This window comes from Schistocerca cancellata, chromosome 9 (assembly GCF_023864275.1).
Source record: "Schistocerca cancellata isolate TAMUIC-IGC-003103 chromosome 9, iqSchCanc2.1, whole genome shotgun sequence".
Taxonomy (NCBI): domain Eukaryota; kingdom Metazoa; phylum Arthropoda; class Insecta; order Orthoptera; family Acrididae; genus Schistocerca; species Schistocerca cancellata.
Window position 1 is genome coordinate 356,854,831 of NC_064634.1, and position 19,586 is coordinate 356,874,416.

General features: G+C 45.1%; 1 protein-coding gene across 1 annotated transcript in view; it reads left to right on the forward strand.

The window, feature by feature from the left end:
* Positions 1 to 19,586, forward strand: part of LOC126101410 (uncharacterized) — a 667,375-nt gene that overhangs the window by 590,548 nt on the left and 57,241 nt on the right. The window contains exon 6 of the mRNA XM_049912072.1: positions 10,746 to 10,852. Within this exon, the coding sequence (XP_049768029.1) occupies positions 10,746 to 10,852 (107 nt within the window). The remainder of the gene's footprint in view (positions 1 to 10,745; positions 10,853 to 19,586) is intronic.

Genomic DNA, 19,586 nt, shown 5'->3' on the forward strand with positions numbered 1-19,586 from the left:
CGTTAAAAAAATCGCCGCACAATTAATAAAACTGTCCAGCGATAATGGCGTTGATGTAATTACGCTCATAAGGGGACCCTCTATACTCTAAATCACGGGTTTTGGTGCGCTTCAAATATGTTGTGGAGGCACTTACCCTGAGTGCTTGGCTATCCGGTTTTTTAGTGACGGGCTTTGGTTTTTGAGAAAATCGATTTTGAAGTTCATTGCGTGCTTTGTATGCCCGTAACATTACATGTACGCCGAGCAAGTCAGCGTAGCGCAGCGGTAAAGGTTCACGGCTACCGCGACGGAGTAGATTTTTGGCGTATTAAATGGCATTTATGATTTCGCCTCTTGATTCATCGTTTAACTCCTCTACTTGTGGATCTTCTTCTGGCTGCACTACTGAAGAAACATTTGATTCGTCCATTTCACAGAAGTTTTTCTATACACGGCACTAGAGACGCTTTACGAGCAACTCACGCTGTAGTGAAAAAATGATTCAAATGGCTCTGAGCACTATGGGACTTAACTTCTAAGGTCATCAGTCCACTAGAACTTAGAACTACTTAAACCTAACTAACCTAAGGACATCACACACATCCATGCCCGAGGCAGGATTCGAACCTGCGACCGTAGCGGTCACGCGGTTCCAGACTGTAGCGCCTTTAACCGCTTGGTCACACCGGCCGGCACGCTGTAGTGAGATGCGAACGTAAAGGAATGCAACTCACAACCTCATTGGCCGCAACTAGGAGCTGGGGTTCCCGTTACGGCTAACGGTATTCACCGGAGAGGGGACTATATTAGGCGGAGATCGATTTAAGGTAATACAAGAAGCGACCGTTGTACGAACATTTGGAATTCCAAATGTGAATCACAAACGGAATGAATATTTGAAAAAATTAATAACGGAATACGTATATTTTTATAATTTCGCACACCTTGCACTATTTGTTGATATTCTTTGAAATAAAATTGAAAAATTCGGCCGATTTTGAAGGATAAAAGAAGTACACACGCAGGATTCGAACACGGAACCTCTAACGCCGTAGCTGTGAACCTTTACCGCTGCGTTACGCTAACTTGCTTTGTATACGTCTAAAGTTACGGACATACAAAGCACGCAATGAACTTCTAAATGAATTTTCTCAAAAACCAAGGCCCCTCGCTAAAAAACCGGATAGCCAGGTTCAAAAATGGTTCAAATGGTTCTGAGCGGTATGGGACTTAATTGCTGAGGTCATTAGTCCCCTAGAACTTAGAACTACTTAAGCGTAAGGACATCACACACATCCATGCCCGAGGGAGGATTCGAACCTGCGACCGTAGCGGTCGCGCTGTTCCAGGCTGTAGCGCTTAGAACCGCTCGGCCACCCCGGCCGGCCGACAGCCAGGTACTCAGGGTAAGTGGCTCTACAACATATTTGAAGCGCATCAAAACCCGTGATTTGCAGTATGGAGGGTCCCCTTGTCAGACGACCGGGCAGTCCGCCCGAGGATAAGGTGCCTCCGGAAAGAAAAATAAATTGGAAAAAAACGGACAAGAGTGAGCTGTACTCGCACTTCGAAGGTTCTGCACAAACTTGATTATTTTTATAAACACTTAATCCATCCCGAGTATCGACGATCTCGACGATTTTTCTCTCTTACTGATACTGAAATAAAAGAAATGTTCAAGACTTTAATGAAAATTCAAGGTTAAAGGATATCGATAAGATTCTGTGATGACATTGCCACCCTCAGTGAAAGTGAAGACGAATTACAAGATCTGGTGAATGATATGAACAATCTAATGAGTACAGGATATGGATTGAGAGTAAATTGAAGAAAGATGAAAATAATGAGAAGTAGCAAAAATGATAACGAGAGAAACTTAACGTCACGATTGATGGTCAGGAAATAGACGAAGTTAAGGCATTCTGCTAACTAGGCAGCAAAACCAATGACGGACGGAGCAAGGAGGGAATCAAAAGCATACTAGCACAGACATTAAGGGCATTCCTGGCCAAGGAAAATCTTTTACTATGAAACATAAGCCTTAATTCGAGGAAGAAATTTCTGGTTTGGAGCACAGCACTTACGGTAGTGAAACATGTACTGTGGGAAAACCGGAACAGAAGCGAACAGAAACATTTGAGATGTGGTGCTACGGATGGAAGATGAATATGAGGGAGACTGATAAGGTTATTAATGAGGAGATTCTGCGCAGAATCGGAAAGGAATTTGTGAAAAACACTGACAAGAAGAAGGCATAGCATGACAGGACATCTTTTAAGACATCAGGGAATAACTTCCGTGGCACTAGAGAGAGCTAGCTGTAGAGGGTAAAATCTATGGAGGAAGACAGAGACTGGAATAGATACAGCAAATAACTGAGGACGTAGGTTGCAGGTGCTACTCTGAGATGAAGAGGTCGGGGCAGGAGAGGAATTCGTGGCGGGCCGCATCAAATCAGTCAGAAGACAGACAAAAAAAAGCATTAAAAAACTTGATACTGACACTGGCAAAATACCTGTCCGGCGGATCCCAATAGTTTCGAGAATTTAAAGTTCAATTTTTTGTGTGACAGCGTATTCGCTGTTGTTATTTTCATTTTTTATTAATTTTGGAGGTATATTAACATGGTTTGCTAATCGGCAGTTACAGATGCTTTGGCTTCGTCTGCTCTTGTCCCTTTTACGGTTACTGATGAGATCTGACGGAAGTCTCTAGAGAAGAAAACGGTACAGCCAGCAACAGGGCTATTGTTGTTATGCAGATGTTCTTTGGAACACTTCAGTGGATGTTTTATGGGGTACTGGAACTTCATTCCAGACACCGGAAGTGCAATCGTGCATCAATTACGAGTATTGCCTTGCTCTGAAATATTACAGATGCTGTACGTGTCGTAAGCATAGACTGCGAGAGAATGTTTGTAAGGTGTGGCACTGAAGTCGGGCGGGCCTACGTCTCTCATCGGTAGATGGCAAAGACTTCGTTTTCACAGCGGCAGAGGGCTTCATTGCATCGTAGCTCAGTTTATTTGCACGAAATATTTGTAAATTTTATACACAAAGCTTCCACATGAATCGATCTTTCTGAAAACCAGATCTGAATCCCTAAATTAGTTGTTTAGATTTTTGACAGATTACGAATGCAATGTAAGTTTGTAATTGCAAAAGAATGTTGTTTGTGTGATATAACTAAAAATTAATAATTTTGGGATTTTTTTCTTTTACTTGTATTCTGAAACTTTGCTCCTTGTCAAATTTCATGATTCTAGGTCTACGAGAAGTACCTTATAGGTTTTGATGATTGAGTTTGCGAGTATAAAAATGGCCGTATCTTTTAATTGCATTGACTTAGAAGCTTAAATTTTTTAAACGGCCAAAGGATCGTAGACCTTAGTATATGACATAATTTCGGCTGGATACCTATAACAGCTCCTGAGAAAAAGGGGTCTTAACAGTCGGACAGATAGACAGACAAAGAGACAGACAATAAAGCGATCCCATGAGGGTTTCGTTTTTACCAACAGAGGAACTGAACCGTAAAAATGAGGAAAAATTGAAATGGGAAGCAAAAGTGGAAATTTTTCTGAAATAGATCAGTCAGAAACTCGTTCGCTACGTTAAAATAATGGAACATTGTTTTGAAAATCATTATGTCGCAAAGATAGGCTAACCATTTACCTCCTTTATCCAGGTAAATATCGATCCGCATTAGTATAAGAACATCATATATAGAACGAAAGGGACTAGCTGCGGGCAAATGTTTCGGACAACACTATAATAAGGCATCCGTCATGAATGGCTTATAGGATGGCACACGAAAAAAAAATCGAGGCAAAATAAAGAAACAGCTCTATATTTGGAAACAGTTGAGGACATCTGCAGTTTTTCTGGTCACAGCATGCTGCGGTGGTAGGATTTAAAAACTTGTTCCGTGAATACTTCCAAGGTAACGCTGAAGACGCCAAATCCAAAGCGTTAGGCTGGCAAAACAGAAGCCATATACACGATTAAAGATACATTCGTTGGCCTTGTTAAGGTTCTGACATGCATGATTCGTAAGAGTAAAAAAGGTAACGACTGAAGTGTAACAATGAATTAAAAACATAGTCTTACCCTTTTCAATATAAAAGACGAAAAAATTAATAAAGCACCTGCGGCCTTGCTTCTATGAGTATGATGACGGCGGAAGATGATGGTTTAAGGTGCCGTCGACGACGTGGTCGGTAGAGATGGAGCGCAAACTCTTGTGGCTAAGCAAATCGCCCGTGTCCTTTTCGAAACAGCCATCCCGGCATTTGACTCGAGTGATTTGGAGGGAAATCAGAGAAAATCTCAGTCTCAATGGGCGGACGCGGATCTGAATCGCCGCTCTTTCGAATGCGAGTCCCGTGTCCGTTCTGCCTCTGCGGTCACTTCTCGGCTGCAGTGAAAAATATCAAAGAATCATGCCACATACTATCTGATAAAACGAAACTTCCTGGCAGATTACATTGTTTGACGGACAGAGATTCGAACGCAGGACCTTTGTTTTTCGCCGGCAAATGCTCTACCGACTGAGCTACCAAAGCACGACTCACGATCCATCTATTTGACGAAACGTTCAATATCTGAGAAGAAGTTGCTTAACAAACAAATTAAAGCAATAGAGAAGCACTTAGACAGCTTTGCTAGAACAAGAGGCTGACACGAGCCCTTACCAGGATTCAAAGTAACTCTAGTTTATCTAGTGACTGAAATTTATTCATAACTAAATACCTGATTTCAAGGAATGATGCATGTTGGTTGGTTGGTTGTTTGGGGAAGGAGACCAGACAGCGTGGTCATCGGTCTCATCGGATTAGGGAAGGATGGGGAAGGAAGCCGGCCGTGCCCTTTCAGAGGAACCATCCCGGCATTTGCCTGTAGTGATTTAGGGAAACCACGGAAAACCTAAATCAGGATGGCCGGACGCGGGATTGAACCGTCGTCCTCCCGAATGCGAGTCCAGTGTCTAACCACTGCGCCACCTCGCTCGGTTGATGCATGTTACAGACGCATACGTAGCAATACTTTCTTCTATACAGGGTGGTCCATTGATAGTGACCGAGACAAATATCTCACGAAATAAGCATCAAACGAAAAAACTACAAAGAACGAAACTCGTCTAGCTTTAAGGGGGAAACCGGATGGCGCTATGGTTGGTCCCCTAGATGGAGCTGCCACAGGTCAAACGGATATCATCTGTGTTTTTTTAAATAGGAACCTCCATTTTATTACATATTCGTGTAGCACTTAAAGAAATATGAATATTTAGTTGGACCACTTTTTTCGCTTTGTGATAGATGGAGGTGTAATAGCCACAAACGTATAAGTACGTGGTATCACGTAACATTCCGTCAATGCGGACGGTATTTGCTTCGTGATACATTACCCGTGGTGTTAAAATTGATAGTTTACCAATTGCGGAAAAGGTCGATATCGTGTTGATGTATGGTACGGCATTATGGGATGAAGGATAATTGGACCCCATTTTATCGATGACAGTCTAAATGGTGCAATGTATGCTGATTTCCTACGTCATGTTCTACCCATGTTACTACAAGATGTTTCACTGCATGACAGAATGGCGATGTACTTCCAACATGATGGATGTCCGGCACATAGCTCGCGTGCGGTTGAAGCGGTATTGAATAGCATACATATTTCATGACAGGTGGATTGGTCACGTTCACCGGGTCTGACGTCCCCTGATTTCTTTCTGTGGGAAAAGTTGAAGGATATTTGCTATCGTGATCCACCGATAACGCCTGACAACATGCGTCAGCGCATTGCCAGTGCATGTGCGTGCATTACGGAAGGCGAACTAGTCGCTGTTGAGAAGAATGTCGTTACACGTATTGCCAAATTCGTGAGATAAGAGCCGCGCGAGGTAGCCGTGCGGTCTAGGGGGACATGTTACGGTTCGCGCGGCTCCTCCCGTCGGAGGTTCGAGTCCTCCCTCGGGTGTGTGTGTAGTCCTTAGCGTAAGTTACTTTTAGTTACATTAAGTAGTGCGTAAGCCTAGAGACCGATGACCTCAGCAGTTTGGTCCCATAGTTCTTACTAGAAATTTTTTCCCTGGAAGAATGGTCGATATTCGGGGGTATAAAGGAACGCTAATTTAAAGCAAAAATTTCGTATGGACATGTACCCAATTCCGAATGGTTTCCCAAATAGGACACGTTTGATGTACATTTGTTTTTGGGCTAGTGGCGCTCACGTATGTGTCTTACCCAGCCAGGCTCTGAATTTTTATTATAGCCCAATCTACCCAGCTGCTTTCAATTTATTTGCTCGGAATGTCTTTCTATCATTAAGCTAGCCTGTTGAACGCGTAGTTGTCCATGATACGTTGCGAGTGAAGTTGTGCGAGGGACTGAGAATGTATCAGAGAGAACGAACGGTTGTGTTTGTACACGCATTGGCTAAAATGTCGCATATCTGTGCTAATGAAGAATATGGAGATATAGTGTATGTTTACGACTTCTGGGATGGTAGTGCTACTGTTGCTGTCGAAGAACACCGTCGGCGCTTTCCGACACGTCTGTTTCCTGATCGTAGAGTGTTTACCAGAGATTTCAGGACATTGCGTGCTACAGCTCTTCTTCCAAGTTACCAATTTTCTTCTGAATAGAATCAGCAAGACTTTGTTGAAAGGATGCAGTGTTGCCCTAGTACCTACACACGGCGACGTGTATTATATGGCGTAGAGGTGAATGTATAAAAATACACATTTTTAATTGACACCTTGTAAAAAGCATGTTGTAATATTCAGTAACTGTTGTACACGTGTACATGTGGAAACCTGACAATGTATTGAATAATACAGAAAATAAATAGCAATGTACATTAAATTTGTTCTGTCTCTGAAACAATTCGGAATGGGGCGTATGTCTATATGAAATGTTTCACTTTAGATGATCGTTCCTGCCATATCAATTAATACTGTCTGTTCCTCCTAGAACACCCTGTATACGGCCTGTGGCGAAGATGAAGCATTTAATTTTTTTAATCACTTTTTCTTATGACAGTTCTGTTTTGTTTCCAACACTTAGAACTTTAGAACTTAATAACTTTATTTCAAGTACAAATTTACTCTGCGCACCAGAATTAAAGTATCAGTTTTTCAAAACCCACTAATTGTTCCACATGTTCGCAGGTTTCCTCTGTATAGGCACATTTGTAAAATTCTCCATAAATGAGGGGTTTGCCGACTGTGGGGTCTTAGAGGAATTCTTCCCCGTTTTATTCACATACAAGTCAATGTCACACTCCTCTGTGCTCACACGACAGGAGGATATGAAACAGGAGGACTGATTAAGCATAAGCACCCTTTGCTGCTTCAGATCACGTTCCAAATGGCTCTGAGCACTATGGGACTTAACATCTGAGGTCATCAGTCCCGTAGAACTAAGAACTACTTAAACCTAACTAACCTAAGGACATCACACACATCCATGCCCGAGGCAGGATTCGAAGCTGTGACCGTAGCAGTTGCGCGGTTCCGGACTGAAGCGCCTAGAACCGCTCGGTCACAGAGGCCGGCATTACGTTCCAATTTTGTCGAATAGTGTAGAATGATCCCTAGAGGTTCCAGGCTGTACACCGAAGAAAAACTTGCAGTCACATTGTACATCACAGGGGTGAAACCACGTTCAGTGGTGTAAAGCGTGAGCCACACAGTAGGAGATTTTACTTTATTATATAAGCTTTCAAACGGCAACTTCATTTTTCCATTACGGCCAAGCCACGGTCCGCAGTGTTAGCTGCCTGTAAATTCTTTCGTCCCACGGTCTAGTTACAGGAAGTCAGCACCGAGGAAGGGCACCTGGATCACGCGCCTCTCTCATGCGCTTACGAGGTAACGCCGCCACAGGCGTCGCTTAGCAGGCAACGCTCTGGAAAGTTCCATGCCGCCCGCACGGTTTGCTCGGTCCTGACCAATCAGGGCGGAGGAAGCCGCGTGGTGCGTCGAATATACCCGGCCGCCCGTCGCCGGGCCCGCTCTCTTGTATTCTTGCTCACTCGCGAGTCGGACGCGCGCCCTGTAGCAGAGTAGACCTTCCCGCTTCTCCCGGTAAAGCGGCACTGTGGACTTAGTTTTGGCAGACAACAACTTTCATTAGCTTCGCGAACTGTGTTTCGCCAAACTCTACGCTCTGGCTCACCCTCACCTCCCTAGGCCCATGTGACCCCTTTTTAATATGCTTTCGCCAATAAATGGTCTTTGTCTAAATTTGGTCCTATTCATTTCATAACGCCCACCGCCTGCCGACACACCCATCCTGTCCAGTGGGGTTGCTAGCTCACGATATCGTTAGAGAGTGGTTAAAGCGTCAGGGAGATGTTAGCAGTATCAAAAATTGTTAAGAACGTCTTTCTGTTGCTCATCGTACTGCAGACTGTCATTTTAGCCGACGAAATGTGTGGGAATCAATGTCTCAAGAAAAGGGGTGGTTACATTGACGCCCTTTATGCCAGCCCCTGAGGTCTCGTGTCGCTTCTGATCGACGGTGTGTCTGAAATGGTTTCCTCGTCTACTCATACGAAAACCGCCTAACGGTGGGCGGCGCAGTTCTGCCTTCATTGCAGAGGCTCAAAAGAAGGGATTAAATGTGGGTAAGAGCAACTGTGACGACCTTCCCATCCTGTGGCACGTCCACAGCAGCGTTGGGCAGAACTGTGATGAAATTTCGTGCCAATGGGACAGCAGCCCACTTTACACGTCACATAAACTTAGCTCTGGCCTTCTTTTCGCATTCGTCGACGCCTCGCTGTTCGAAGCGTCGTCGAGCCCAAGGCTGACGTCGTAGGAGGCCAAGCTTCTGCACCATTACAGAGGAAGGCTGTAGGCACCTTATTCTTCGACTTATTCGTCGCAACGGGAGATAATTACGGGGTTTAGAAAAAAAATGATCCTTTAATTCTGTTGCGCAGGTGTACAACACGTAGCAGAGCTGACCATGAGTTGCCGTGACACAGGCAAAGCTGTCCTGATGAGTCTAACATATGCTACGGCTGTTGCGAAGTCGAAACTAAAAATATTTTTAAAAAACACTTACGTTAAACAGTGCGTCAGGTATGCTTATCCGGCTTGCCAGTGCTATAAATAGAAGAAGGGTGGCGCGAGTGCTCACAGGCTTGTTTCACTGGTGAGAGAGAGTAACAGAAATGCTGAAAACTTTAACTTGCAGAACTTGAAGAAAGAAGCTGTGCTCGCTCAAGAACGTGCTTGGAAAACTGCAAGGTCCATGTTTCAGCGCAGAAACCACGAATTTTCAGCCCACTACATAACTGTCCCGTAGGGATTGTACACAGGCAATGAGGCTCATACAGAGGCGTAGAACCAGTAGAACAATTTGCGCCAAAGTCATATTCCAACCCCCCGCCCCCTTCTCTCTGTTCCACTCGCAGATCGCGCGAGGGAAAAACGATTGTCTGAACGCCTCAGTACGAGGTCTAATTTCCTTTATCTTTGAATGGTGATCATTGCGTGATTTGAAAGTTGGTGGTAAAAATATATGTTCTACATCCTTGGCGAAGATCGGATTTCGGAATTTAGTGAGCAGCCCCTTCCGTTTAGCGCGTCGTGTATCTGTAAGTGTCCCACTTCAAACTTTCTACGAGATTTGTAACACTCTTACCATGGCTAAATGTACGAGTCACGATTCTCGCCGCCCTTCTTTGGACCTTCTCAATCTCTTGAATCAGACCCAACTGGTAAGGGTCCCATACAGACGAACAACACTCTAATACTGGACGAAATAACGTATTGTATTGTAAGCAGTGTACGGTTCAGTAAAAAGTATCTTCTACCACATAGATTTCACCGATTCGCATAGTAAAGATGAAGATGTGGACGTATCAACCTATTTAGAAAATGAAAGATTACGAAATATCGATTTTTTAAAATAATTAACCGTTTAGTATATACAAGAACGAGGAAAACTTTCAAGTAGTGTCTGGGAGTAATCGTCAACCTACCTGGATAGCCGCGCATGCCCTAGGCAGGATTCGAACCTGCGACCGTAGCGATCGCGCAGTTCCAGACTGAAGCGCCTAGAACCGCTCGGTCACAACGGCCAGCCCCCGGTCACGTGCTCTCACATTCTACAACATTTCTCGAATCTTTTACGACAGGTTTCAACCTCAACAGTAACAAACGCTATATCACTGTAACTATTTTCTCAAAAGCTATCGAATGCAGTTATAAAAAGTATAAGTTTCCATTTAAAAAACGTACTTGTTTCAATCTCTCCGTCGATACCAGCGCTAGAAACATTAACCAAACAAAAACTGCGTGTCCCTCGACGCTGCAACATTTTCCAAAAACCGCGTTTCGTTATGTGCAACCATTCATGAAATAAAATATGTGATACATCTTACGTGGAGATAAATTAAGCCGGCCGTTGTGAACGAGCGGTTCTAGGAGTTTCAGTCCGGAACCGCGCTGCTGCTACGGTCACAGGTTCGAATCCTGCCTCGGACATGGATGTGTGTGAAGTCCCTAGGTTAGTTAGGTTTAAGTACTTGTACATCTAGGGGACTGATGACCTCAGATGTTAAGTCCCATAGTGCTTAGAGCTATTTGAACCATTTGAAGATAAATTAACAAACTGAGTACCCCCAGATTCGAATTCTGAAACCGCTTCAGCTGTCACGCACATATCCTCCGTGCTTTCGATTTTTAAACATCAGACGGTAGAATAATGTGCATTGAAACCTGTGAACACTGGTCTCCTGTTGCAGATACTATGACGACACGGAGCGTGAAGCGCCTCTCACACCGCTGCGGCCAGCCTCGCAGCCCAACCACAACCCCGTCCAGCGGCTTCCAGACCCTCCCGTCGTGGCTGGTAAGTCGCTCTTAACCCCCACTACGAAAGGCATTGTAATTCGAATACGAGCAACACATCCCAGGCGAGTATATGGCTAGTGATGTAATTCTGTTCAGCTCGCTGAGCTTGTCATCAATCCGAGGAGAATCTTTTCCAGATCGATTGCTTCACATGTGAACAGGCTTGATTTCATAACCTAAATTCTACTTAACACACTACCTCACAAAAAACTGAAGCACCCAGAAGAACACGAAATGGAACTTCACGGGTTGAGAGGGTACGTCGTGTTTATTGCATTGATTACAAAGTCGACTTGAATTTACAAAGAACTTGGTAATATGCGCCCATTAGTCAGTATGTGGTCCTACCCTTTACGGTGTGGATGCATTCACTGATTCTGTTGGGAAGGTTGTCATAAAGCCGTGGTATCCTCTGCTGAGGCAAGATAACCCACAACTGCTGTAACTGGCCCCTGATATTCTAGACACTGCCACTGGGAAGGAGTTGACAACGGAGCTGGTTCAGTATCATCTCACAACATTGCGCCAGGTCCTCGACTTTCTTGGGGATGACAGATGCAATCTGGCAAGTTTAGTTTTCCTAGGTGCGTGGGATACATGAAGCCATCGAGTCCGCTTTCGCGTAACGGCAGTGGGAGCCAGACAAATGCGAGCAGCAGTATTACGGGAAAAAAAAAGAAGAAGCAAGCCCTGACAGGCCACGTTCCTGCCGCTATCGAATTGCTGCACGTGTTGCTATACATTTCTACACCGTCTAGTCACATTAATGTGACCGCCGCCTATTTTCGATTTGCGAAAACCACTCGCAGACGTCAGGTGGCAGCACTTGCAGTGGAAGGTATACAGGGTGGTCCATTGATAGTGACCGGGACAAATATCTCACGAAATAAACATCAAACGAAAAAACTACAAAGAACGAACCTCGTCTAGCTTGAAGGGGGAAACCAGATGGCGCTATGGTTGGCCCGCTAGATGGTGCTACCATAGGTCAAACGGATATCAACTGCGGTTTTTTTTTAAAAATAGGAACCCCCATTTTTTATTACATATTCGTGTAGTACGTAAAGAAATATGAATGTTTTAGTTGGACCACTTTTTTTCGCTTTGTGATAGATGGGACTGTAATACACTCCTGGAAATTGAAATAAGAACACCGTGAATTCATTGTCCCAGGAAGGGGAAACTTTATTGACACATTCCTGGGGTCAGATACATCACATGATCACACTGACAGAACCACAGGCACATAGACACAGGCAACAGAGCATGCACAATGTCGGCACTAGTACAGTGTATATCCACCTTTCGCAGCAATGCAGGCTGCTATTCTCCCATGGAGACGATCGTAGAGATGCTGGATGTAGTCCTGTGGAACGGCTTGCCATGCCATTTCCACCTGGCGCCTCAGTTGGACCAGCGTTCGTGCTGGACGTGCAGACCGCGTGAGACGACGCTTCATCCAGTCCCAAACATGCTCAATGGGGGACAGATCCGGAGATCTTGCTGGCCAGGGTAGTTGACTTACACCTTCTAGAGCACGTTGGGTGGCACGGGATACATGCGGACGTGCATTGTCCTGTTGGAACAGCAAGTTCCCTTGCCGGTCTACGAATGGTAGAACGATGGGTTCGATGACGGTTTGGATGTACCGTGCACTATTCAGTGTCCCCTCGACGATCACCAGTGGTGTACGGCCAGTGTAGGAGATCGCTCCCCACACCATGATGCCGGGTGTTGGCCCTGTGTGCCTCGGTCGTATGCAGTCCTGATTGTGGCGCTCACCTGCACGGCGCCAAACACACATACGACCATCATTGGCACCAAGGCAGAAGCGACTCTCATCGCTGTAGACGACACGTCTCCATTCGTCCCTCCATTCACGCCTGTCGCGACACCACTGGAGGCGGGCTGCACGATGTTGGGGCGTGAGCGGAAGACGGCCTAACGGTGTGCGGGACCGTAGCCCAGCTTTATGGAGACGGTTGCGAATGGTCCTCGCCGATACCCCAGGAGCAACAGTGTCCCTAATTTGCTGGGAAGTGGCGGTGCGGTCCCCTACGGCACTGCGTAGGATCCTACGGTCTTGGCGTGCATCCGTGCGTCGCTGCGGTCCGGTCCCAGGTCGACGGGCACGTGCACCTTCCGCCGACCACTGGCGACAACATCGATGTACTGTGGAGACCTCACGCCCCACGTGTTGAGCAATTCGGCGGTACGTCCACCCGGCCTCCCGCATGCCCACTATACGCCCTCGCTCAAAGTCCGTCAACTGCACATACGGTTCACGTCCACGCTGTCGCGGCATGCTACCAGTGCTAAAGACTGCGATGGAGCACCATATGCCACGGCAAACTGGCTGACACTGACGGCGGCGGTGCACAAATGCTGCGCAGCTAGCGCCATTCGACGGCCAACACCGCGGTTCCTGGTGTGTCCGCTGTGCCGTGCGTGTGATCATTGCTTGTACAGCCCTCTCGCAGTGTCCGGAGCAAGTATGGTGGGTCTGGCACACCGGTGTCAATGTGTTCTTTTTTCCATTTCCAGGAGTGTAGTCACAAACGTATAAGTACGTGGTAGCACGCAACATTCCGCTAGTGCGGACGGTATTTGCTTCATGATACATTACCCGTGTTAAAATGAACCGTTTACCAATTGCGGAAAAGGTCGATATCGTGTTGATGTATGGCTATTGTGATCAAAATGCTCAACGGGCGTGTGCTATGTATGCTGCTCGGTGTCCTGCACGACATCATCCAAGCGTCCGGACCGTTCGCCGGATAGTTACGTTATTTAAGGAAACAGGAAGTGTTCAACCACATGTGAAGCGTCAACCACGACCTGCAACAAATGATGAGGCTCAAGTAGGTGTTTTAGCTGCTGTCGCGGCTAATCCGCACATCAGTAGCAGACAAAATGCGCGAGAATCGGGAACCTCAAAAATGTCGGTGTTGAGAATGCTACATCAACATCGATTGTACCATATTTCTGTGTACCAGGAATTGCATGGCGACGACTTTGAACGTCGTGTACAGTTCTGCCACTGGGCACAAGAGAAATTACGGGACGATGACAGTTGTTTTGCACACGTTCTATTTAGCGAGGAAGCGTCATTCACCAACAGCGGTAACGTAAACCGGCATAATATGCACTATTTGGCAACGGAAAATCCACGATGGCTGCGACGACAAGTGGAACATCAGCGACCTTGGCGGGTTAATGTATGGTACGGCATACGGGAGGAAGGATAACTGGCCCCGCCGGCCGTGATGGCCGAGCGGTTCTCGGCGCTACAGTCTGGAACCGCGCGACCGCTACGTCGCAGGTTCGAATCCTCCCACGAGCATGGGTGTGTGTGATGTCCTTACGTTAGTTAGGTTTAAGTAGTTCTAAGTTCTAAGGGACTGATGACCTCAGAAGTTAAGTCCCATAGTGCTCAGAGCCATTTGAACCATTTTGAACCATAACTGGCCCCCATTTTATCGATGGCAATCTAAATGGTGCAATGTATGCTGATTTCCTACGTAATGTTCTACCCATGTTACTACAAGATGTTTCACTGCATGACTGAGTGGCGATGTACTTCCAACATGGTGGATGTCCGGCACATAGCTCGCGTGCGGTTGAAGCGGAATTGAATAGCATCATTCATGACAGGTGGATTGGTCGTTGAAGCACCATACCATGGCCTGCACGGTCACCGGATCTGACGTCCCCGGATTTCTTTCTGTGGGGAAAGTTGGAGAATATTTGCTATCGTGATCCACCGACAACGCCTGACAACATGCGTCAGCGCATTGTCAATGCATGTGCGAACATTATGGAAGGCGAACACCCATCTCCTATTGAATGAGCCGACTCAGTACAATTATTCACACCCTTAAGACGATGTTACCTCTACAGAGGAGAAAAGACCTGAAAGTTAGATCATCATCATCATCATTATCATCATCATTTAAGACTGATTATGCCTTTCAGCGTTCAGTCTGGAGCATAGCCACCCTTATACAGTTCCTCCATGATCCCCTATTCAGTGCTAACATTGATGCCTCTTCTGATGTTAAACCTATTGCTTCAACATCATTCTTAACCGAATCCAGGTACCTTCTCCTTGGTCTGCCCCGACTCCTCCTATCCTCTACTGCTGAATCCATGAGTCTCTTGGGTAACCTTGCTTCTCCCGTGCGTGTAACATGACCCCACCATCTAAGCCTGTACGCCCTGACTGCTACATCTATAGAGTTCATTCCCAGTTTTTCTTTGATTTCCTCATTGTGGACACCCTCCTGCCATTGTTCCCATCTACTAGTACCTGCAATCATCCTAGCTACTTTCATATCCGTAACCTCAACCTTGTTGATAAGGTAACCTGAATCCACTCAGCTTTCATTCCCATACAACAAAGTTGGTCGGAAGATTGAACGGTGCACAGATAACTTAGTCTTGGTACTGACTTCCTTCTTGCAGAAGAGAGTAGATCGTAGCTGAGCGCTCACTACCTTAGCTTTGCTACACCTCGCTTCCAGTTCTTTCACTATGTTACCATCCTGTGAGAATATGCATCCTAAGTACTTGAAACCGTCCACCTGTTCTAACTTTGTTCCTCCTATTTGGCACTCAATCCGTTTATATTTCTTTCCCACTGACATTACTTTCGTTTTGGAGATGCTAATCTTCATACCATAGTCCTTACATTTCTGATCTAGCTCTGAAATATTACTTTGCAAACTTTCAATCGAATCTGCCATCACAACTAAGTCATCCGCATATGCAAGACTGCTTATTTTGTGTTCACATATCTTAATCTCACCCAGCCAGTCTATTGTTTTCAACATATGATCCATGAATAATATGAACAACAGTGGAGACAGGTTGCAGCCTTGTCTTACCCCTGAAACTACTCTGAACCATGAACTCAAATTACCGTCAACTCTAACTGCTGCCTGACTATCCATGTAAAGACCTTTAATTGCTTGCAAATGTTTGCCTCGTATTCCATAATCTTGTAGAACAGTCAATAGCTTCCTCCTAGGAACCCAGTCATATGCCTTTTCTAGATCTATAAAGCATAGATACAATTCCCTGTTCCACTCATAACACTTCTCCATTATTTGCCGTAAGCTAAAGATCTGGTCCTGACAACCTCTAAGAGGCCTAAACCAACACTGATTTTCATCCAATTGGTCCTCAACTAATACTCGCACTTTCCTTTCAACAATACCTGAGAAGATTTTACCCACAACGCTGATTAAAGAGATACCTCTGTAGTTGTTACAATCTTTTCTGTTTCCATGTTTAAAGATTGGTGTGATTACTGCTTTTGTCCAGTCTGATGGAACCTGTCCCGACTCCCAGGCCATTTCAATTATCCTGTGTAGCCATTTAAGACCTGACATTCCACTGTATTTGATGAGTTCCGACTTAATTTCATCCACCCCAGCCGCTTTATTGCACTGCAATCTATTGACCATTTTTTCCACTTCCTCAAATGTAATCCTATTTCCATCATCATTCCTATCCCATTCTACCTCGAAATCTGAAACATTACTGATCGCATTTTCACCTACATTGAGCAACTCTTCAAAATATTCCCCCCATCTTCCCAAGGCATCCACAGGATTCACCAGCAGTTTTCCTGACCTGTCCAAAATACTTGTCATTTCCTTCTTACCTCCCTTTCGAAGACTGCTAATTACACTCCAGAATGGTTTTCCAGCAGCTTGACCCATAGTCTCCAACCTGTTTCCAAAGTCTTCCCACGATTTCTTCTTGGATGCTGCAATTATCTGTTTGGCTTTGTTTCTTTCTTCAACATAACTTTCTCTGGCTACCTGGGTTCTGGTATGTAGCCATTTTTGATATGCCTTCTTTTTCCTTTTACAGGCTGCCTTGACTGTATCATTCCACCAAGCTGTTTGCTTCTTCCTACTTTTACACACTACTGTTCCAAGACATTCTTTAGCCACTTCTAGTACTGTGTCCCTGTACCTTGTCCATTCCTTTTCCAATGACTGTAATTGGCTACATTCAACTAACTGGTACCTTTCTGAGATCGCTGTTATGTACTTGTGCCTGATTTCCTTATCCTGAAGTTTCTCCACTCTTATCCTCCTGCACTTTCGGCCTCACAATCCCAATTTCACTGCAGATTAAATAATGATCAGTGTCATCAAAGAATCCCCTGAATACACGTGTGTCCCTCACAGCCTTCATGAATTCCTGATCTGTTATTATATAGTCACTGACAGATCTGGTTCCCCTGCCTTCCCAATACCGGTGAATGTTCTTATGTTTAAAAAAGGAGTTTGTGATTACTAAGCCAAACTCCTTTTTTAAAAATAAGAACATTCACCGGTATACTTGGGAAGGCAGGGGAACCAGATCTGTCATTGACTATATAATAACAGATCAGGAGTTCAGGAAGGCTGTGAGGGACACACGTGTATTCAGGGGATTCTTTGATGACACTGATCATTCAGATAGTGGCAAAAAATTTCTGTGCACACAGCTCTACTCCATTGTATATTATTCATAGTTATTGTAAAAGTTGGCCCGCATCTCGTGGTCGTGCGGTAGCGTTCTCGCTTCCCACGCCCGGGTTCCCGGGTTCGATTCCCGGCGGGGTCAGGGATTTTCTCTGCCTCGTGATGGCTGGGTGTTGTGTGCTGTCCTTAGGTTAGTTAGGTTTAAGTAGTTCTAAGTTCTATGGGACTGATGACCGTAGATGTTACGTCCCATAGTGCTCAGAGCCATTTGAACCATTTTATTGTAAAAGTTGTCCTAAGGAATGTTGTAGAAAATAAATATAACAGTGTCAAAATTCTCGACGGATATAGCCGTTGTACAAGGGATATTTCAAAAGTAAGTTCCGTCTTTGTTTTTGAAAGAGAAGATGGTACACCAGATGACACAGACAAAAACCATATGAATCCACGGCTATTGTTGGTTCAGCGACGGAAGGGGCGTCAGCGGAGTAGGATAACGCATTCGCAGAGCGCCGAAGAAGGGAGAGTAGCAGCAGAACGGAGTGTCCGAGGTTATTCGAGTATACGCCACGACGGCAGACGGACATGTACTGACAACATGGCCGCCAATGGCACTGTGTGCTGATATTTGGTATGTATGGGCACATGGGGCTACTGTGTTCGTCATTCATGAACGCCTAAGACCGTCTATGGTGAAGAGATCACGTCTCGTCAAATGGCTGCTCACTGGTATTGCATATTCAGAGATGGAAGGTACAGTATGGAGGATGAAGGTTGAAATGGGCATTCTTCCACATTCGCGAATGGAAACAACATTGCTAGCGTGTATGCGACAATTCCTTCCATCACAAGGAAACGAGTTTTGCCAGAGTAGTCTCTTCAAACTGATTGCAAATGGCTCTGAGCACTATGGGACTTAACATCTGAGGTCATCAGTCCCCTAGAACTTAGAACTACTTAAACCTAACTAACCTAAGGACATCACACACACCCATGCCCGAGGCAGGATTCGAACCTGCGACCGTAGCAGTCGCGCGGTTCTGGACTGAAGCGCTTAGAACCGCTTGGCCACCAAGGCCGGCAAACAGATTGCACGCTACGACAAATGTCTGAGTGTCGGTAGCAGTGAGGTCGAAAATCAGTGCAAGGTGTATAGTTCATGATGCCACAGAGTATTTGTTTTTGGCAATAAATTTTTCGTGTGAGAAACGATGAAGAACTGTACTTTTGGGACGTCTCTCGTAGTTGTTCGATGTATTAAGAAGTTTACATGTTTATCTTTGCTTGGCTGCCATCTTCGCGATCAGTTGTTGACTAGAAAATGGGCTTACAACCGGAAACCTAGGTAGCACAATAACAGTAAAGTTTGTGAAACAAGGCTAAATAAGTGTTTAGTTTAATTAATGCAATACACAGTGTTTCACCAAGAACCCACAGTTGAATCAGTTAAACAAATAGTCACTAATATAGCTTTGCGTATATTATCATATGCAAGTTACTAAAAACAAGGAGAATTTGCCTTTATTTCTCGAAACTATGTTGACACTGTGATAAAGATAGTCACTATAGACACTGAAGTCATTTAATAGTATTTATCGTATTAACACTAGCTATGCCCGGCGAACTTCGTTCCACCTCTGAAAATCTTTGTATGTTATGGCTGACCCGGCAAACGTTGTTTTGCCATATAAATTATCTCTAGTCTATAGGAATAATGTAAATGAGTAACACAATGTATACGTGTAACACAATAGCCGTTGTTGGCGGGAGCTCGTGACACAAACAATAATAATGGCCGAAAACTGTGTAGGGAGTGAGAAAAGGCTTAGCGGGAAGTCCAGCAGTATAGGCCACTATTAGTTCTAGCGTTTCTACCGTAGATTGCGCGGATTTAACAATTGCAGCCGATACACTGCTCGTCCATGAGCATACAAACATAGCGGCAATTTCCTGTCGAAACGTGTTCGCCAGCATTATGAATAAGGCCAAGCGCACACGCATCGATTTTTTATCGTACGTAAAAATATTGTACGATTAAATTCTTTTAGAGGGTCAAAGGAGAGCCTAGGAAGCTCTTTGTTCCCCTTAAAGAATTTGATCGTACGACATATTTCCGTACGATAAAAATCGATGCGTGTGCGCTAGGCCTAAATGTCGGTTTGGCGAATGACGCGTGCTACCTAGTTAAAATTGTCGGTCTAGTTACGCCGATTCAAAGAGGCATATCCGAGTCGTTGCTTTTGGTACGTT